General features: G+C 31.1%; 1 protein-coding gene across 1 annotated transcript in view; it reads right to left on the reverse strand.

Moving 5' to 3' along the window:
* Nucleotides 1-392: 392 nt before the first annotated feature.
* Nucleotides 393-23,586, reverse strand: part of LOC132746221 (axin-1-like) — a 28,613-nt gene continuing 5,419 nt past the window's right edge. Inside the window, exons 3-11 of the mRNA XM_060735305.1 lie at nt 22,892-23,029; nt 19,179-19,278; nt 18,892-19,041; nt 16,300-16,934; nt 7,129-7,275; nt 5,951-6,184; nt 5,319-5,456; nt 3,546-3,719; nt 393-3,282 (exon numbers count right to left, since the gene is read on the reverse strand). Coding sequence (XP_060591288.1) covers nt 3,105-3,282; nt 3,546-3,719; nt 5,319-5,456; nt 5,951-6,184; nt 7,129-7,275; nt 16,300-16,934; nt 18,892-19,041; nt 19,179-19,278; nt 22,892-23,029 — 1,894 coding nt within the window. The 3' untranslated portion in view covers nt 393-3,104. The remainder of the gene's footprint in view (nt 3,283-3,545; nt 3,720-5,318; nt 5,457-5,950; nt 6,185-7,128; nt 7,276-16,299; nt 16,935-18,891; nt 19,042-19,178; nt 19,279-22,891; nt 23,030-23,586) is intronic.

A 23,586-nucleotide genomic window follows, 5' to 3' on the forward strand; every position in this document is an offset into this window, starting at 1 on the left:
AATCACCATCAGTAAGTATATATTTTGGGTACCTACGACAGCCATCATCAAACTAGTTAGTGTACGACTTGTACCATGTATACGGGTTTTTTCCTCTCAAGAATATTTTGGTAAATGACTTGTACAGAATGTAAAGGAAAGGAAATAATTATTGTTAAAGAGTCCGATGTTATTTAGCAAATGTTTTGTAATTCCTTGCATACAGGTTAGTGACATTTTCTATAGCTTCATTCTCTACTTGATTCACTTCAATCTACATCACACTGCTAGTATAACCATAGATAACTTAGTCAACTTGTGGTCCGAATGTTCAAAGTAAATCATTTTCATTATTCTTTCATTATATCATAATGGAACAGCTATAGGTAAAATGATAAGTGGAAACAAAACAGTAAGATTGACACATTTTATTCTGCCATAGTTTACAAATACATGACAATAAATTCTATCATCACAGACAAGCTGCCCCCCTGGAGGACAGAGCCGGCCCTACAACATAGACCTGATATGACATCATACATGTAGATATATGTACCAGCAAATAAATTCAAACAAATATTTTGATATTATCAAAATTTGTTAAGTCATTTAGACAAAGATTTTGTCTCAACTAACTTGTCAAAGAAACAAAATGTTTATTAGTAGTATTTCAATTGACAGGTGATAGTTGAATGCATCAAAAAGCATGTAAACAAACACATTTCATGATAAGTGAAAGAATTTTTTTTAAATAACCAAAACCTATGTAAAAATATTTTTTTAAAATGGATAAATTTCAAATTTTATAATAATATTTTGAACTTGCAATATATTAAATATTACAAAAACATTATTTATTTACTGGTACATATTTCTCTCCTATTAAATATTTCAACATTATTTGAATATTCTCATTTATTAACATACAACCTACACTTTATTCTCAAATACTGAATATCGGCAAATAATATCAATTATGAAGGATAATAACATGTTGTTTGTATCAATTACAATGTATTGAATTAATCAGTAAAATAAACATTCAAACAGTGGGCTTGTAATTCTAACAAAAATCTTGGAAACTTGGAAATATATTTAAATATTCATCATAATTTCAAATATTATTGTACTTTGTATCATCAAACATTTATCTGTAAAGTAATAACCAAATTTTTAATGACATAAAAAATCCTTCATAATTGTGACTGACAAAATTTTTTAATGGTTCAAAATAAATATGATATAATGATAAAATGTGAAAGCTACGTAATATAGCACATTTGATTTCTTAATTTAATAATGCCAGTGTCATTTTATTAAATTTAAATTAACAAAATAAATTAAAAAAATGTACATTTGCCATTTTCTCTGGCAAGTTTCTATAAGAAACAACAAACTGATATATGTAACACACAATGAACAGCTGTGATTTTTGTATCTTTTTTGTCCACTACTTACTAACATTCCTGAGAACTTTAAAAAAATGATTTCTAATGGTTATGGACACTGTACATACAAGGCTTTCAACCATAACTTCATCAAAATACTAAATTATCATCTAATTAATTAGACATATGTGCTTAAAAAATGGAATGAGATAATTTTGGATAAATCAAAATATTTAAAGCTTTATTTCCAATCTTGGAATTGTTGGTTATATTAAACTGTAAAAAGTGCCATTGTTGGTTATATGAAACTGTTGATAAGCCAGAGGTTTAATCATATGGTTGACAGCCTTTAAAATACAATTGTTCTTAACACTCTAGTCATGGTTTATTGTGCAATATCTCTTATGCCCTAATGTTTTATTCTGTTTATTCATGTTTTATAGAACAAGGATATTAATAATTGAATTGTGAACAAGAAATTTTAAAGGTTTATATGAATTTTTTGACATTTTATTTACTTTGGTAACAATTTAATCATAAGCTTACAATTTTGATAATTAAAAAATTTCTTCACAATAAATTTAAAAAAAAATTGTTACAAAAAAGGCATTTTAAAGGATTTTACATAGAATTATATCTAAATATAGCTGCATTTGTCACCAATGGCCGATTTTCTAAAATGTTAAAAACATATTTTCTAAATGTTAACCTTGGAAACAGGAGTTCAAGTCAGAAATTATTTTATCTAAAACAAACAGGTAAAATCATGTGAAACTATCGTTGTGCAACTTGAAGATAAAAATATGTTAAAAAAACAATGAGTTTATCAATAAAACCTTAAAAACATTCTATAAAACTTTATCCAAAATAATTCTGTACTAGTAAATGAAAATTGAAATTTCATATATTTAACCATTTTCACATATAAAATCTTATTCATGTGTTTTAATATTATGCAGATCAAAAAAAAAAAATTCCATCTTTTAAAAAAGTCATGTCTCTTCCATGTTTGGGACATACCTATTTGACAATGAAGTTTTATTAAAGATTTACATTATGCCCATTTGAAATTGTAGCTTTGTTAAAATGAGCATTTCACAACCATAGCACTATCTTATCATAAAAAGGACAACAGAATTTTAATGAATGTCACACATAGAGTATTATAAAGTAGGGTTTCATCTCACAACTTCTTCAAATTGTAAATAATCTGTACACATACTAAAACACTAACTTGGTACATTGTGCCTTTGAACAGTAATTTTTATTCAAATACCCCAAAACCTAGGTAAGAACAACATCTCGAAGCACAGACCTTTTCCTTGTTAACAACCTGTAGTTATATATTGTTCTTAAAACTGCTCACTGTCATGTAAAATATGTACGAAAATGTTGAATTTGTTCACGATGCTTTAATGCAGTTTTATCATCAGTCATACCTGTACAAACATTTACTCTCACTGCTTCACAGTATCATTTTCACAGTCACATATGTTCATAGTATGCACTTCATTTTTCAACACAATCAAACTGAACAAATTCTAATGTCCATATTGCATTTGTTTAAACTATTGTCCATTTCAATATATATAATATATGCCCGGCCTAATATAAACAATATTATGAAGAAACTCTTTGGTTTCATAAAAGTCTTTATATTCTTCCAATCGAAACGAAATGGAATAATACTATACGAACGCGTACAAATAATCGCACCATTTATTTAAGTCTAGTCTCTTATATCTGATATTTCTTCTCACTTCCGCTCGACTTGTTTGATGTATCTAGATCATCTTTACGCTCTATCTTAACAAGAACTTTACCGTCGTACTCTGGTAAGATACGACTGTCCTCCTTCACCTCCTCGTACACAGCCTCAGAATCAAAGTCTTTGTTGTATGTCTTAACAAAGTATCTGAAATTGAAACAAATAAAATATATATAAATTTGGTTATTAAAAATATTTCAGTAAATTAACCTCAATAAATGAAAAGTATATCAGTAGAAAAACCTGTATAGAAAAACTATTTATCATCAATACTACTTGACAGCAGATTTTTAAAATGTCAAATCTTAACCACATGATCAGTGGACCTACAAAACAACTTTTATTAGCACTATTTTATACAAAGTAAATCATTTGACCTGATTTTAAGAGCTGAAAAAAATGATAATTACCGGAAATTTCCTCTCTTGCTAATATGAGTTTTGAGTTGTCCGAGGGTAACGCTGGATTGTGGTATGGTAGTTTTGTATGGGATAGGCTCGCCACACAAGTAATAACCGATACTGATCTCGTCTGGCTTACTTGACCCTGAGGTATTTCCACTCCCTGATGTTCTCTTCTTCTTTCTGTAAAAACATGAATACATAACTGTTTAATGTAAATTCAATTTTATACACAAAACTATTATCACATCTTTAATATCTACAATTTCTCTTAAAAATGTGACCTACAATAACCCTATGCAAACATAAAAATGTGAACAATAAAATTCAGTATATACGAGGGTTGTCCCAATATTCTGTGACAAGATTGTTTAAAAGCTACATAAAACAGGTACGAACTTGATATTTTAATATGTTATAAACCCATATAATTTAAACATTTTCACAAATTTTCATAGATAAATATCAACAAACAACAAAAATTTGCCATAAACACCATGGCTACTAACTGAATCGCGGCGCACGTCCAACGTCAAAGACTGCGTTAAATCTATATAAGGCGCCTTTCTCAAATACTCTCAATGGCTTTCAACGCAATAATGGTACCCATAAATCGTCAATTTCTGACTTAAATCATGTGGTTGTTAATGTCTGTTGAATGTTTGGATGGCATACATTAACTTTTGCTATACGCGAACTTCCGGTCTCGTTACACCTGTTTTTAGCTGTAGGAAATAGGCGACGATGATCGGTCTTCCTATCCGTGTTTTCCTTATTTTCGCTTTTTGTAGCGCAAAACTCTGGTTCCGTTCATGCCTTTTGTACACAAATGCTCAGGAAATGTTGCTAAACTGTTATAATTGGTATATTTGTTGAAAATCGTTACATGTGTCATATCGAAATAGTCACGAAACCTTAGTGACCCGTTTACTGTGCTGCAAATTCTTCGAACGTCGCCATTTTAACTTTCCTATTTTCCTATTTTCTACGAGATATTTTCATTTATACGTATCTTATTCGTTTCTTAAGTTATTTAACTAAACTTTTCAGAGATGATTTAAACATAGCAGCAGGGGAAGTCAACGTGACATTGTGCAGACACATCATCAGATTTTTGAAATATACGTAATTAATTTCAGCCTATTCATAACAAAAATGTAAATTATTTGACGTGCGCCGGCAACTCAAACCAATGTCGTTAATACTGAAAATTTCTTAGTAACTAGGGTATTTTTTTTTGTAAATGATTTGTTGTAATGTTAAATAATAAACTTAACAGTTATATGTGTGAATTATTTTCTATTGGCGTTAAAAATGAACCGGCTATAAAATTTGTCACAGACTTTTGGGACAACCCTCGTAGATATGCAAATAAAGTTGCATGAGAAAAAGATCCATTAACTCCTCTATTCATTTTCTACTATGAATTGTTACAATACAGTTTGCACACATACTTTACACAACTAGATTGTGATAACCTCCCTTTGACTGGTAAAACATAATGAATATTATGAATAGAAATCTTGTGTATCAAAGATACATATACAGTATCATTACTTAATATCTTCAACCTTTACTATACTGAATTTATAAACTGAACTGGCCTCACTTTAATTTAGAAATGTATATTGCTGTATTACATGACTTCAAACTACTAAAATCAACAAGCCAATAATAAAGAGTCTAATCTGACTACAGGACTGAGCAGGCAGATCTGGCTGTATGACGGCAGCATTATCACTGCTTATGTTCAGAGCTGTAAAAACCTGTAGTTATACTTACTCAGTTCTATCCACTGAAATGTCAAGTTCAGCGGGTACTGTCTTAGCAGACGGAACTGTGTACGAGTAATCTTGTCCAGTACTCTGGGACATTTGCATGCCAGGTCGACGATCTTTGTTCGAAACTGCAGTAAATGACCTGTAAAATGCAAAAAAATTTCATAAACATACATTCAAGATTACATCGGACAAAATTCCTGTTAATTTAGTTGTCAAAATCTCTACCATCAGATCACTTTGGCATTAAAGGCCCACTGTGCTCCAGAAATTATGCTATTATTTCTATTTCTAAAAAGCATTTTATTTTTGAAATACTGATATAGTATGGAATATGGTATTCCTTGTCCGAATAACTGTATCATCTTTTTCTTATGTTGCATTCAATAGTTAAAGTACTACATGCACTTTTTTCTATACCACATTCAGCGCATAACAAGCATCTAACATGCTCTAAAAATTTTATTTAGATGTTATTTACTCATTTTTGCCCTTTCTTAACAAGGGAAATCATTTCCTAGGCATAATGTGCATTTAACATGTGTCATCCTTACGAGTATAGCAGGATTATTAACCTAACACACAGTGACACTTTCACTGAAGATAAATGCACATAGGAAGTGTTAGAAATCTTACTTAGATTTAGGTGGGATTGTGTTCATCATGTCCTGCTCATTAAGTCTTCTCTTCACCTCATCAAGCTGTACTTTTATATTTGGCGGTGGCATCAGCGGCATTGATGGATCTTGCACAATTGGCTGGTTGGGCATCACACCAAGAGGACCTCCCTGAGATACCCATGGCTGTCTACTGCCACTATCAGCAGACGCAGATCTATTCATGTGACTGCTACTTCCTTTCTTTGAAGTGCTAGAAAAGGAAATAAAGAAAATACATGTATTTATTTAATAAAATATTGCCAGAAGTAATATTTAAGCTTATATCTCAGAATATCATCTTGAATATGAAGTAATAAAGGCTACATATTTGTTATTACAAGATTCAATCTCAGTAATAACCATTTATAGGGTATAAAATCATCACTTATGGAGAAATATTGTTCTGCTCAATGCCATTATATCGCTCGTTTAATATTGCAAAGTCATATACTGGAGTAATTTCAGAACAATAACTACAAATTGCCCTGTGGCCTCTTGTATTACAACATACTAATAGCTAATTAAAATAAATAAATGTCCAATGGAAATTAATTTCTGTATCTAAATGACAGAATAAATGTTCTGGTTTTTAAAAAAAATATATAAAGATATTTATTCAGCTGTTATTAGAAAGAGTTTAATAAGACATTGTCTTTATTACTCAATGAATGCAAACGAAACAATAACCCTGCATAGAATTTTATGGAATCATTTACTTATCAAAACAGTTATCTTCAGTAGGAATCAAATAGCTATTAAAATAGAAAAGATCTGAAAATGTCATGGGGACATATCTCTAAATCTGACAAACTTTTCACCACAGACTTTCATCCATCAATAAAAGGCAATCATTGGCATATGATAAGCATTTAATTGATTATTTCATTAGTATAAAACACAACAGCACAATAGCCAATTATCATTCAATTAACTTATACCAAGGTGGTTCAGAGAATATGTCAAATCTCAATGGATTAATAAGGTCTCGGTTAAACAGATCTTCATATCAATTTCCCTGTCTTCCACAATACCATTATGAAACTACAATTTCGATAAGAAAAAGAAATGTTTCTGATGAAATTTTTCGAAGACTGAGCAATGAATCTTTTAGCAGAGTATTCTAATTATTCTTATAATTAAGGTTAGTTTTTGTACCTTTGTTTGTGGGGTTGTTGTGGAAGTGGGGTTAATGCTGACGATTTGTGGGAACGTTTATATGTTGAACTGGTCTTGTCCGAATCCGGGTATGCTGAACTGGTACCTCTGTTAACATTTTCATTGTCCAAAATCCATTGTAATACTCTGTAAAGTATAAAAATGTTGCTATTAGTACAACTAAATAAACTGTTGTTCCACTGTCAAACAGTCAAAGAAAAACACCTTTACTATCTATACTATTTCATTTACAACATATAGTCAAATGTGTCTTGGGAAATCTTATTAGGGTTGATAATATATGTCTACGTATAGAAAATTTTCTCTCTTTTTAATCAGAAGTGGACTCTATCAGAAATGTGACTGTAATATTCACACAAATGTAACAGAACATATTTTTAAACTGAAAGGGTGCATGATCAGATCTTTATAATTCCAGAAAAAAGTGCTTTCAATGATACATTGAGAGGCAAACTTGTTATTTTTGTATAAAAGACCCATAAATTATTCTCTTTTAACAATGCAAATGGACACCTTCACACAAGATTATTTGATTATTCTACTCTTTTTTATGTCTTTAACACTATCAAATTTCTATGAAACTTGGGAGATTTCAGCTCTGTTTCTGTTATAGGGCCATATGCTTCAATATTTGAGACAGTAGGCTGGGATGAAACCCCCCATTGAGATCCCTTTCAACCTGCCCCTTTTTATGCCTTTTATCAATTTCATGCCTTTATGAGAACACTGGCTTTTTCCCTGTGGTTGTTTATTCAATATGCGGTCAAAATCCATCTTTTAAAAGCATTCAATGTTTTTCTTTTAATCTCTTTGATAGTAATGATTAAACATGATTAAATGAGGCATTTTCCCACTGATTCACACTAAAGACCCTTTTTCTGCTAAAAATTCAAACAATCAACTCTTTAATTTTCTCTTGAATTGTGATGAAGTTTTTATTTTATAACATCACATAATGGACTGTATTCTGACTGCCTGTATAAAGCTTGGTGTAAAGTACACAAGCTGTTTGTCTTCTCTTTATTTCTATCATTTTCCCTACATTTGCAATTTATCACCAAACATTTTACTTTAATTTCCATTTGATGTTAGCCGAAAAATACTTTGTGTGAAACAAATATGCTTTGGTAAAAACACATCACAAGTTAAGGATGCAGTGGAGCATGACTTTGTAGTTGAAAGACCTCCGAGAATGAAATGTTTTATGGGGCACGTTTTTCAACATCATAACGCTGTTTAACCTCTCCATGCTCCATGCACTACAAACTTATTCAGACATTGTAAAAAACAGCTTTTATATCTGTTTTCATTCATTCATTCATTTTATATACCTTGTCAGGTTTATATATTTTATAGCTAAGTTTGGCCACTTCATTGTTGATTCAGTTTAGAAAGTTATCTTTGGAATTTTAACATTAGATTTATTTACTTAATTTCATTTAAGTATTTCCTCAGGTTCTTGATAAATTATGTTCAGTATATTAAAATCAAAGATACCTCTTCTACTGAATTCAAATTGGTTTCATAAGCTGACTCAGCCAACTTTAAAGCCAGAATGCCTATCAGCAGTCATAATAATACAGTATCTTATCTTATCTAAATTTGTAACAATCATCTTATTTACCAAGTTAATTCATAACGAAATAATCCAGAATTCCTGCAGTCTTACAACTTTCACAAAGAACTTAATTACTTCAAAATGTAGTGCACATGTCCTCCTATGTATAGGCCTATATTATACATAAAAGCATGTTCAACTACATGAGGTTTGTAGAGGTAACACTCAACATAAGAACCTTAGTGGCCATAGTAATCTATGATTTGATGTATTCAGTCACACATACCCATGAATAAGTAACCTGGATTATTGAGAACAGCAGTAAAACAGCAGTAAAACAATGTTTTGAACATTTGTTAGCTCTTCAGCTTTATGTTCAAGTGTTCATTAACAAGATTTTTTTATCACTAAACTGCAATGCATAATCAGTGCATCACAGGTTTATCTCATTTACTTCACTATTTGAGATAAAGAAACTTTTTTTGGAATGCACCTAGATAAAGAAAGATATCCAAGTCAATTGCTAATACATTAACTATGGCAACAAAGACAAGAGACCCAATTCTTCAACAAAGTATGACTGTATTAACTATTACATTTTAGATTATCTAAAAACAGAGTTGACAAATAAATGAAAGAATTTCTGGCAAAAGAATATGATAAATTAAGGACTTTCTTGCAAAAAAAAAAAAGAAAAAAAGAAAAAAAAATATGTTACCAAAAATGCATTATAAAAAAATTCTTTGATCATGTTTTACCACCAGATTTGTCAAGATAAGATCTGGAAGTTTCCAGTCCAAGGAACAACAAACAATAGCACATGTGACATATAACATCCTATATCAACTGATTGTAGAAAAAAGAAATATAATAAAATAAACAAGTTCCGAGAAATTCATTATCTCAAATATCAACATAACTTCTCCCTTTCTTTAGCTTCAAAGTATAAAAGTTAAACAAGGAACATCAAAGTGCAGATGTTCATTAATGAATTATAACTAAATTAGTCACATTTGTTAAAGAAAACCTTTAACATCAAAAACACTTCAATGGATTACAAAGGATCCTTTAATCAAAGGAAAGTAAACAATTAAAGACTTTGTTCTGCAGGGAGAAAACTGAGCTGTTCTTAGGAAATCATAAATATTGAATAGGAAGCCTGCCTTTGAACAATGGGCTGAAAAAGCTTCTTGAAAATATAAACTATCTCCACCCTAAACCTTCAAAGGTTGGCTTCTCTTTAGATAATGAAACCAACTGATAAAATATCTTAATTCATTAGCACTGGAACCTGATCAAATAGTAAAATAGATTTATATATTGTACAAGTAGATTTATAGAATTAGACAAAGAAATTAATTATCTCTGAATGAATAAATAGCCAAAGTAAAAGAGCTTCTTATTTTTTATTACAGTCATCCTGGATCTTTATTAATCATATTTCATTTAAAATTGAAAGTATAAAAATGCAACCAAAATTTTTCATTTCATAAAATAAAACTATATCTTACTGAATCTTTTCATTGCTAAAAGTTTTATAAACCATTCTATTACATTATATAAATAACCTTTTTATCATTTTCTACCATCTACTAAAACCCAATTAAAGCGTGAAATGACTTTAAAAGCTTAAACTAACAAAGGGGAATAAAAACTTTCAAAAAAGGAAAAAAAATCTGCCCATTTAACATTTAAACGCGATTTAACCACTGACCAAATTTTTAGAGCAGGACAGAGCATGTTTTTCACTACACAGGGCAGTTTTATAACACAGTGTGGTTTTTATCTGCAAGATCAATATAGCCTGCTCAAACCCTCCCAGCTGTGCGCTCACATCTCTCTTTGATCTCACCACTTTTTGTTGTAATCAGTCTCTTTGATGTTCACATCAAAGCTGTACATTAAAATATTTATTCTGTTAAATTTCAAATCAACACACACACTTTAATTTTCACCACCTCATAAAAATGCTGCATAACAACATTATACCTGAGTACTGAATAGCAAATAAAGCCGGAATAAACACAGATATTTAATCAAAGTGTCTTGTTTTTAGTCATTATTTTCTTTTGTAGTCTGATAATTTCCAGTAACTGGATGGCAGATCTTTCTCAAATATTCATTAATCTAATATCCGCCTTTGTGTTCTATTGACACATTCATAGCAATAAAATAATAAAATACAATAAATGGATAGAAAAACCATATGGAAACCCACACCATATTCCTTCTGCTCACCCTGTAATAATGTAGCCTCCCTCAAACGGATTATTAATTAAAAAGGATTTTTTTTATTTAACATTAAATCTTGTTGAAAGAAGCGATGCAATAAAATGAACATAAATGCAAAAGTTTGATTCATTAATTTAGAATTAACTTGTTTTACAAGTTGATCATACTAGAAGTACATGTTGCATCTGCAAGTACAGTAGTAAAACCCGACTGATGTAACTGTTTCGAATAAATATATAAACAACTTCCAGTAAGTAACTTTGATTCGAACTATTTCTTTTTTACTTACGGTGTCTTACCTATAACCTGCTTTAAGTCTTTGCCACCAGCATAGAGCCAGGCCAGCCTGCAAATCCATGCTGACCAGGTTCCATACTGTTGGCTGACCAACTTTAATTTTTTATCTTGATATCCCTAAAATTGATAATGGACAGTTCCTAAATAAGAAGCTGTATAAGTCTAGCAGTAGACTTCCCCTTTAAAGCTATTGATTCTGACGTGTTTAACTAATGTGAATAGTATTTCCTGAGTTCATATCATATTTCCATGTATCAATTCTAGTTCAAAGTGCCTGAACACATTATAAAATAGCTTTTATATGACACTTAAACTGTGACACCCAACACCTTACCAGTGGAAATATGGCCTTCATTTGAAACTGTCACATAAATTATTACCATACATTTTACGAAGCTCAAGTAAAATGAATGCTTTTAACACCTCATTACAGTATCTTTTAAACCATACCAAGACTCTTCTAATTAAAATCGCGCTAAAAATGACAACTTGGAAAATTAAAAACCCTATTTAAGTGGCAACTGTAGCTTTGTGCAATTTAAGACCACTAAATCACTGCAAACTAATAAAATTTTCATTTCTCTTTTCTATCTTACTAGAATCTTTCCTATCTTGGAACAGAACAGCAATTATGATCATTTCTAAACAGGAAAATATGCCATTAAACTTGAATGACTCACAATTTAATATGTATATTAAAATTTATTTTTTTCCCTTCGTGTTATTGTTCCGTAACATAAGTTGCCTGCTTCTGGCAGGTAAATCACAAAGGAATCACAATCCAGAAATGCACCACAATGCAAGACAGACATCATTTCCGAAAATTATTAAAATTTGAAGCCAACTTTTTGAAAATGTTTACCAGGATGCCAATTCTGGTTGGTCTTGTAACGGTATCAAAATTAAAAAGACATCAACATGAGTTTGAAATAATTTCTTCGGTTTTGTTTTGTCTTTCATTTAAAATAGGAACAATTTTTTTAAGCAACATTGTTTTGTGCAATGGGATGCATTAAGACAACTTTACTTGGCTGCATTGGCTTCTTAATTTTAAGACCATGTAAGGGATCAAACATTACTCAATAACATAATATTAACTATTCCACTACTTTGTCCCTTACTGACGGGGAAAGAAATATAAATGAAACTTTTAAATAAAAGCAGGGTATTAAAAAAAAGAAACCAAGGAGGAAGCTATGGTGTGGGTGGTTAATATTATATGTTATTCCCAAATTTTATGTTTCAAACCCACTGGTTGCTTAATACAACTTAATACATATTAATGAAAGTGGTACTTACTTGTAATGCTTACTTTTTACTGTTAATATAAAATAATTTATAATTTCTATACATTTTTTTATCTTTATATTATTCAAAAGTGTATTTATTGAAGTAAATATTACAATGCAAGTCAAAGCTCTGAATAACAAACCATCCCATGTATGATCTCGGCGTTTAAAGCCAAACATGACCTACTATTAAATGGATCCGACCCGTTATCAACAAGACCCCTTTCTTTGATCAATATTTATACAAAGTGGTTATTTTATAAAGCGTGTACCTGTAATTTAGATCAAAACTGATATTTTCACCGAAATGTTTTAATAACTTGACATTTTCAATCTGACCCGGTTTGGGATTTATTTACCTATCTCCCGATACTTATTCAAACAAATAATCACTTACAGTTCACTCTTAATCTTAAGCTACTTTAAAAAAAAATTTTTTTCCTAATATCATAGTGACATAAACAAAATTTTCAAATGTTAGATAAAATGCTTTCAAAATGTAGATAACCTACAAAATGAGTGGTATTTAAAAACTCAAAATCTACTCTTCCAGTCTGACTTGCACTTCATTATACACCTTTAAAAAGAAAACAAGAAGTCAAGTTCATCTAGAATTTCAATCTGTTTTAGCATTCAATTTTGGTCAACCTTTGTTCTATATAGGATTTTATGAATGCTATAAAATTCTTTACCCCATTTGTTGAAACACAGTACTTAATACCACACATGATGTGAGGAGATATTAATTTCCGAACAGACATTTGTACATAAAATTATGTTGGAATTCATGTGCGTCTGTTTTGTTCTGCTTATCATATTAGCTAACTTTGTAACTGCCTTTGTAAAGATAATGTTCTGAACCAATTCTGTAATTTTGATACGCGTAAATAATTCCATCATGCGCTTGATATTCGAACATTTTTTCCCCACTAAAGAAATGTGTTTTCTATATGTATGGCTTCTTTGAAGTGAAGTTTTCAGGAAGAAAATCTTTGTCTAAACCTGCAAAAACCCTCACTACTGATTAAACATAAAAAGAATTTTCATCAAATCATACAACAGAAATAATAATTACGTTTGTACAAAATAAAATCAGGTTTAATACTCGGAGACATTTGTTTAAAAATTGATTTAAAAGTTAATAGTTTAAAGATATTCTTTATATGCACGAGCAGTCTCTGAGAGAAAAAAAAACAACTTTGATTCTGTTTCACACCCATAAATGAGCAATTACTGGCTTAATACAGAATAAAAGGGATAAATAACACCCCATGAATTTGGCATATGATTTTTCAATTTAATATTTCCATTCTGTGTGATTAATGCCATGAAGTATCATCAGAGTAAACCTGGCCAGGATTGATTTTTTCACTGTAATGCAAATTGTGCATGATAAAAGATGAAAGGCTTGCAAATCTCTTCAATTAATGAGCACTTCTTTGATGGCAACATCAGATTTTCATGTTTCAAAGAGCAATCCCACCTCAAAGGCAGCCCATGTTTTTTCAGGAGACTTTATTGCCAAGAGAAGTTCTCTAGCAGCATATGAACACAGCAGGGAAACAGTGAGATGATCCTACTTGCAACACTCATGCTTTTTGATCTCTCTCTCTGTAAATACCATCTACCAGGACAAAGACTTATAACAAACATTTTTTGCCCTTAATTTTACTACCTCTTTTCTAGCTAAACAGACAAATTTCTTTTCCCATTTTGTTGAGTAGAACTTTGTTTCCTTTTCTCATCATTTATTTAAAGCACTAACTGTATATATTAACTTACTTTAGCAGGTTTAAAGGTTTGTGATGGCTAAAGAAATGATGAACCTACTTTATCATTTAGTGAATTTGATATTATTTGGGTAGGAACCTGATCTGGTAATGAATTTAAATTGGCTCTAATTGGTGTTTTTACAAGCGACAGGGAACTCTTTTTTATCAGGGAAACACAAACATATCCTAAAGCTAATACAGTTAATATTGCAGTGGGTAAAAATGCTGGGTTACACTGATACTGCTGTAGCATGTGAAACACAAAGAAAACCACAATTTGCTAAAGTAAAGATTTCGTCTCCACTTAAAATTCAGCTTTTATGGGCAAACTTTCAAGCTTCCTTCCTCAGGCATAAACATAAAGCCCTTTGAAATCGGATCTCTGTAATTATATGTCATTCATGTTCAATTAACTACAGGTTATAGTGTACAAGATCTCAATACTTAAACTTCTATATTTCAGTTGAATGACTCAAATTTCAAAAGTACTGCATTTAACAATGTTTTAGGGTTGAATAACGCATATTTTTACTGCAGTTCTACCTTTGTTTACTAAATGAAAATTACAGAGAGCCAGTGACACAACTTTGTCCGGACCACTGTAATTCATCATGTGAGAAGCATAAAAATTCTTAAACACAGGTACATATGTTAATTACTGGAGACCTAAGCTAATCAATTCAGAATTTTGTTGGTGTTGTTTTTTTTCAAGTCTCCACGACATAGTTTAATGGTAATTACATTATGTTAAACAGTTTTGCTCTATATTGTTAACAATATACACACACACTTATTGTTTTACTTTTCTGATCCTATAACGCTCCAGCTAAAGATCTCTGTCTGAAATTAATGGCAATAACAGGCATAGGGAAAAAAAGCAACAAACTCTAATACTGAAGACTTTTTAAAACCAGATTTCAAACATATGGTTTTGATGCGGTGAATATGATTCATTTTATGTTATCAATAACAGTTCACCAAACTTCTATACAGCCTAAAACTTGCTTTTTTGAAGTGCGAGTGTTTAAAGTGTATTTCTTAACGACCTTTCTGAGGCAACCTAATTTATTCAGTTGAGCATTTTATAATTCATTTTATTGAATAATGTTTGCTTAAGTAAAAGGTTACATCGAAAATTTATTCAGCACAACATGAAAGGCCACATCAAAAAGATTCTTTTCTGTGAAAGCTTATTTGTAAAGTAATAAAGTTAAAATTGCACTTCAACAGATAAAACAAAAGTTTAAACAGGTACTTGGTTTACTTTGCTTTAGCGGAAGGCTATTTAAAACATATGCATCAACTTTTAAATCCTTTGACGCACTTAAAGAATTAAATTCCTTAATGCTGTTGATAACAGTTCTCTTTTTATGTCTCTATGTTGGGGAGAAGTATTTCTTCAGTTTATAAACAGACTCTTACACAAAATATTAACTTGACTTAACCAACTCATTGTGAAATAGCAAGATTTTTATTTCCTTCTTTAAAATCAAAACCTAAAGGGGACATCTGTCAGAATTTCTATTTTACCAGGATTAATATCATCAATATAAGAGTATTATTAGGTGTTCTATGTCATCAGAGGCCTGTGAAAAAAGTTGCTAACACAACTCTACAAGACACAATTACAATAGAGAGAATATTCTTCGCAGAATTAAAATGAAAGATCAATATCAAATTTAACTATTCCGTGTGAGTGTCAGAAAGCCAATCATTGGAATGTTTCTGAGCATTCTAACTGCGTTTACAAGTTTCAATTATGCCCAATGTGCAGCAGTGAAAAAAACTCTCATTGATTTTTCATTTCAGATTTTACAGCACATCAAATAAATCAAAGGTACAATCTGTACATGCAATAAGAAGCAAAATCATGTTTACAGATGTTTGATTGATCACTAAATGTATGCTAGTGGGTGATATCCAAGGTTTAGCTTCCTTTCAAAAACCATACACTTAGAAATAAATTGTATTGAAAAAACATTTGTAACAAGTGGGTACTTACTTTGTTCTTGATGGATCAGACATGGAAACATCTGCCTGTGTCTGGCCGATAGATTCAACCATACTAATTCCACTATCAGAATGAGTCCGACTACCAGTCTTTTGTCTCGTTCCACTAGAACTATGAGGTCGCGGAGTGCCGTCACCCCAACACATCATACTGTGTTGTTGTGCTTGCTGTTCTAACTTATGTTTCGATTTACGTCCTCTTTCATGATGATGATGGTGATGATGATGAATATGTTTATGAGTTTCAACTGAACACTTATTAAGGTCCTCTACCATACCACTATCAAATGATGATGTGGAATAAAAGTCACGTTTCTTATGTAATTGTTTTGAATGTAATGTTGTTGGCATGCTTGAAGTGCCAGAATGTGGATGACTTTGAGATAAACTTTTTCGAAATCTGTCGGGTGACTTAGACCTGGGCGAGTGTCGTCCAGGCGACCGACTTGGCGTCTGCTGCGCTGAACGTTCCCATATCCGTGAACAATGTTCTTCAAGGATAGAGTCTGCATTTTCTTCATCAATAACAGATGACGTGAGTAAAGGCCCAAGAGAGGTAGAGGTAGTATTGTTCTTTGATGATGCAGTCGACATACATGACTTATCAAGTGTGTCATTGATATCACTCTGTAACAACAAATTTAATAAATATCTTAATATCTTTGAATGTTCAGAAAAACTCATAATTATTCCTTTCATTAAAATCCAGTCAACATATAGAAGATCATAAGTGTACAATAAAAGAATTCTTTCATCTCATTTCCATAACATTTGTCTTTTTAAACAAATTGATTCATGAGTGGTCATTTTTTATGTAACCCGTTAGTAAATTTGTAATCTTTTTGTCATGTTTTCTTGCCATCAAGCCCCAGAATGAGACTGATGAAATGGAATTAGTTCTTGCTAGACAATCATCAAAGTAAAGGGAATTTGTAAAATGATAAGCTCCAACACTGACATATTGATTTTCTCCCCTTTTTCTTTGACAGATTTTTATCTGGCAAGATTAAACAGACATCTCCAATGAAACCTTGATTCAAAAACTGTTTCCAGAAAATGACAGAAGATCAGCCCTCTCAAGTTGCCGTTCAGCTGGCCAGGCTAACTTTGAAGCCCACTATATTACCAAGATCACTGCCTAGACAGCCTTGCTAATTCCCTTTGACTAGAAACTTTAGGTCATTTAACAAAGCCTACTCATAAGGCTTTCAAGGCCTTTGACTACAGAAATACAAATGGAATTCACAATGCCCAGGAGAACTTGCAAATAATCTTTACAAAGGATTACAACAAAGACTACATAGTCCCTTTGGGAATGTCTCCCAATTGTTTTAACATTTTGATGTTGAATGCAGAAATGCTTTTGATGCTCGTTTGATACTTAACTCTTTACTAAAGTATAAAAATTAAATGCATAGTTAATACCCTAGAATAAAAGAGACAAAATCTTTTATTAATGTTGGTATTAAAATTGATGGGATCTTGTACAAAAACAACATCAGTCAATTGATAGATTTAGATGGTCATTGCTAAAATATCCATTGTACAAAGAATAGCCTTGCTTTATTACTGATCAATTTTCATTCCTACATCAAAGAATAGAGACCGGATCAAAAAGTTTCCAATTTTTATTAATGATGTTCTATTAGCTATAAGCTAAATGGCAAACGATCAAAGTGATCAAAGTCATTTCACCTACACAAGGGAGCGCTTTATCTTTGAAGAGTTAATGACTATTTTCCCCCTTTATATCAAAATTCAAATAAATGTTTGAAATGAATAGGGGAGGATAATTAAATGAACTGGTTGGTATGTTAACAATCGGATATCAAAGTAAAAACACTGGTCATTTTTATCTGTAACACATCATTTCAAACTCTTATCAAAAAATGTTTCTCCTTCACAGGGATTTCAAGTAGAAACGTTTGATAAAAGTATCACAGTGTTATCTTATGTTATCTAAGGATGCAAAATACCTGAATTTTCATCGTTCAGGAGAGATGAATGAATTATTTCTGATATACCTGCACATACATGATCAATCTACTTATATTTATATTCAATTCTAAAGCTCAAGGCAAAGAATCTTCTTCAAGTATTGTGATCTTACCTTTTTTTCTTTTAAATATTGAAACCAGATCTGACTTTAAAGTTACAATAAAATAATAACAAAGCATTAATTCCTATGTAAATAGTTCATTTAGCCCCACGATTTAGACATTCAGTTATGGTATGTTATGAATGATAATTAATTAGCAATCAAAAATTTTTTATATTACATTCATTCAACATTATGATGTTTCATGAATGCATTGTGGGCAAAGTGCAGAATTGTAAATGAATCAATGTACAATTGATAATTCAACATCCTTTATCAACTAGTTATTACCTGTATACACGAATAAAGGTGCTTCTACTACATTGCATTATTGCATCATTAATACCCTTTCTTTAAAAGAAGCGAGAATGAGAATTTTCACAAATATAGTAATATTTAAAGTTTTTTTTTGTCATGTTATCTATACTGATTGGTCTCAAAACACGATATTTTCTCAAAATAACAAGAGTATCGATAAATCTTTACTTTATTCATAGCCTGGCTGAGCGACAGTTTTACCCGTTCATCTTTCTCTCTCTCTCTCTGCACCTGAAGAAGTTTCTCAATCAGCATTTCGGCAAACTTTTGACAGTCTACCTCTGCTATATTACGATCTTTTGGTGCTCTTTCTGTTCTCTGAAGAAAACAACACTTTATATAAAATGTTTGTATCAATATGCAATTCATATAGAAATCAAAATAATGCCATTTCTTGCAATGAAAGGATTATTATCAATATTAAGTCTAGTGTAAAATGTACTACAATAACTTACTGGAATAAAAGGACCGTATTCCCTGTTAGTGCCAGCACGTCTTTTCATAGCCTTCAAATAACTCTTGTTTTTTCTTGACTCTCGTAATGAGTGGCCATCTCTACAAAAATAAAAATTGGCATGTTTTTTCGGGAATGTTTCCTTTATACATTTATTAACCCAGGTCTACTGGTATCCCAAAATTCAAAGCTGAAAAAAGAATGAAGAACCAATATTTCAATCTGTCCAATTAAAGAGGACTCAAAGGCAAAAACAATGTTTTGGACGATTGTGTGACCATTGTCAAGATCTAGCATGTTTTTCTACATCTACTGTCTTGTAAAATGGTGTGTTTATATACTAAGGCACATATCTTATGAAGCCTATAATACTGTTATTAAGTACAAGCAGTTTGTATATTAATTCTCTTTCCCAAGATGCATTCTGTATATCTTTAAGAGGAACACTGTAATGATGCAACTGTTTTCAATTTAACAAAATTACCCTGTTTCCCTGAGAAACAAATGAAAGAATCTTGAAAAGTATTGTATTAGATCTAATAGTTCTTAATATTAACACAATTTAATGCTAGCGTAACTTCAGTTATAGCACAAAACACAGGTGCTCCCATGCTCTACCTAGAGTATTCCAGCCTGCTGAACACATCAGATGCAGATTTCGTAACATTAACTTAACATTAATTGAATTTGCAAATCAAGTTTTTAGATAAGTATGTAAAGTTAGACATCATTAGTTCCCTAATCCATGGATGATTGTTAAAAGCATCTTAAATATGAATTTTTTGGGAGAACCTATTCACTACTGGAGTCAACATGCTGCAAATAATAATCAATGCGTATTTCTCATCATGTAAAATGCAATTTCCTGCTATAAAAATCAAATATTCATTGGCATTAAATTTTTATTGTTTTGTGAAACTTTAATGGGAGTTTTCCTGGGATTCATACCATTACTTCTCATTTAGCTATGGGCGGCTATCAATATTTCCCAGATAGAACAACTATGAAAATATCTTTAAATCCTTGTTTTCAATCTGGAACTTGCTGATATTTCTATAATCTATGGAAAATTTTAATTGCTAAAATATGTAATCTTTATAATCAACAATCATTAAGAATTTCATTATGTACATTAAAGGAAACTACAAATCTACAGAGTTAAAATTAAGAACATAAGGCTTTAACAATCTATTGTATTAGACATCAGATGATTAAAATTAATAAATCAATTATCAAAGAATCCACTATAAATTGGCTCTATCTCAAGTAAATTCTATATCATCTGAACTTTAGCAGAGTTCAATGTATATCATATATTCTGATAGACTTGAATTGGAAGTAATTCTAGTCAAGAAAATTTAGTATCATCTAGCCTAGAATTGGCAGGAGTCAACAATTCCCCTCTTTTATTCCACCTCCCCCTCCCCTCCCTAAATCTATTCCAGACAGAAATAACATGTCAATGGGCCTGCTAAACATTATTTTTAGCCTTTATATTCCCCCCCCCTCCGATATGTTTTCAAATAGTTATTTACTGCCCACATTTTAATAAAATGTTAATACTGGAATGCAATACATTACACTTTTAAATGGACATAAATGTTTCAAAGCCACTTTAATATTCTTGCTACAACTTCAACCCTGTTTCATTTGTCAATTTATAGTTTTATTTTCAAATGTTTCAATTTTACCCCCAAAAAAAATCAAGAGTAGAAAAAATCTCTTCACTTTATATTGCATAGCAAATTAATATTCCTTACGCTATGATCATTCAAATGAGAAAAAGGAGTCATAAAGAAAGCTATATATCATCAGAAGAAAAGTTTACTATCAAATGTTAATTTAAATTTTCTCTCAAGCAGAAACAACTTTAATTTACAATTTAAACAAATTGCGCTTCACTGTAATGTAAGAAACAGCTATGTGAACACAGTAAATGGGGGTATCAGAGAAATGTCTAGTGAAGAGCTAGATTACGTAGTAACCAAAGTATGTACACATATTAACTAAATCTCATTGTCTGCCCAACACAGGGGCAGCTTTAATTGAAAAATTTCATATCTTCGTTGGGGCAATTTTCAAGTTTAAAATTTTGTACTTGAATAAATTGGGGCAGTTATGTGACAGTAAACATGCAACTTGTACAAAATTACTTCAAACATAAAAGCAATCTACAAAGGGCAAATTCAAACAATGTTATTTCAGATGTAAAAAAAAAAAACAACAAAAAAATTCTACAACAGGATTACTTCTTGTGTGTAGGTATCAAGCAAGGCAAATGTTTTCTGACTAATTCATTGAATTTTATCAAGTTGTCAAAGGCTTAAATACAAGCAATTCAATCTTTTTACATGTCAAATTGAACAAAGAGAATCTAAATCAATACAATTCTTACATCTCAACAGTAATATTGTACATATATTTTAACAAAAACTGAACACTTTTATCTCTACACGAGGGGAAAAAATAAACATATTAAACAGTAGGCTATATAAAAATATCACATGAAGAGAATTCTTGACTTAACTTGAAATAGCATAAAAAGCTGATTAACAGTTTTGATCAAGATACACCTTAAGACATAATCATGTTTTGTCCTAGACAGGAATTTCTGTCTAAAAACCTATCTTTTAATTCTGTAATTACTGTTCTTATCGTTAAAACATTAAGAAGCTCTCCTTCACTGGTTTGCCTTGAGGGTCGCCTTACAAGTCAGGTATGTACAAAAGATCTAACAGTTTCCACCATAGAGATCAAAGGCAAGTTAATGGCACGCCTCCAGGCAATTTTGTCATGCCTGTGTGCACTTTAGTAAATGTTCAGTAGTTATTGGGACACTTTACTGTCATCACTGGATGGTTTTCCTTATACTTTGTATACACAGACTGAATCATGTGTTACCACTTTAATATTTACTCAATTACAACAAACCCTCCAATATTATGTTAATAAAGGACACAAGCCAATATAATATCTAGCTGAATCAAAGGAGGGAACAATATGAAAGTCATCTATCTGAATTTAGATTTAGTTTGACTTAATGCTCAAAAAGAAAATTTTTGTTATATGTCCTACAGATTTGTTGATGGGAATGTGTAATATAAATTTCAATGATTGAAACCTGAACTAAATTTGATTCTTACATACCACTTGTCAAGGGTAAAAGCTTAGCTTAATTAACGTGTACTTGACTAACCTTTATTGAAAGTTAAACTTGGCCAAATCTTTCAAAAGCGATAACGTTTTCTTTAACCTTTTGAATACACAATTCAATCTTTATACATGTATGCGGCCATATTTGTAAAGCTGGGCTAATCATATATTCAGAAATTGTAATTTGGTCATTCATAAAATTTTCCTCTAGGTTTTGCGATTGAAAGGTATTTTATTCAACCTTAATGATCCAAGGTTTTGGTATGCTGTTAAGATAACACTGATTTTGAGATTTCAACTTTTTAACCCATATTGGTTCGCTGAATCACTATAAATTAAAATGTTAATCTAGATCTATTTTGAATACAAGAGGGGAAAAAAAAAGGGGGGGGGGGGTAACACTTTAAAATGAGAAGTTATTCTGACAATTAAATGTTCAACAACTTTTTGAAATGTTGTGTAGAAATTAAAGTCAAACAAACAAGTGGGTCAATAAATATGCAAGATTTACATTTTGAGAACAGGTTAAGGTGCATTGAAAAACAATGTAGAAACACTTACACACTACTGTCTGTCAAAGAACGAGTGTCATCTGTAAGGGCATCTTGACTTGAGGATATTGACTGGATCTCACTGTCTTGCGCAGACACTGGAGCATACGAAACATGATACGGTACTGCTCGAACATTATATGGTGCGCTGAAGTACAAACAAAAACAAATTAATTAAACAGGGATCATTCCACAAAAGTTTACCCAAACAAAAAACAAGCTCATTTAAAATAACCAAGAGTATTGTTTTATTACCTGAAATCTAAACAAAACTAGTAAGAAACTGACAAGAATGTAGATATAGTCAATAGCCACAAATAATGATAATTATCATAAAACTTCTTAATTACAAATCTGGCAACAAACATCAAAGAACCTTTTTACAGTCAATATTTCCTATCTACTTTACACCTTTCATTATCAGCACAATTATTTATCAAAAGAAACAATCTGCCTCACCTACCCACTGACCAACAAGATAGGGACAGCTGATCATCAAAATTAAGAGTATGACAGATGAACTGACCAATCAGCTCAGCCTGAGGCCAACATCTGGCCCCTATATTTTCCCTTTGATCTTTGAAAGTTCAATAAAAATTTAAAATACAACAAACTGGTGTCATTAATGACAACTTCAAAACCATTATATGGATTACCTAGATAAGCCTTGGGCAATTAAAGTTAAGAAAATATAATATTTGAGAT

This window comes from Ruditapes philippinarum, unplaced genomic scaffold (genome assembly GCF_026571515.1).
Source record: "Ruditapes philippinarum isolate M1 unplaced genomic scaffold, ASM2657151v2 ctg370_1_1_1_1, whole genome shotgun sequence".
Lineage (NCBI taxonomy): Eukaryota > Metazoa > Mollusca > Bivalvia > Venerida > Veneridae > Ruditapes > Ruditapes philippinarum.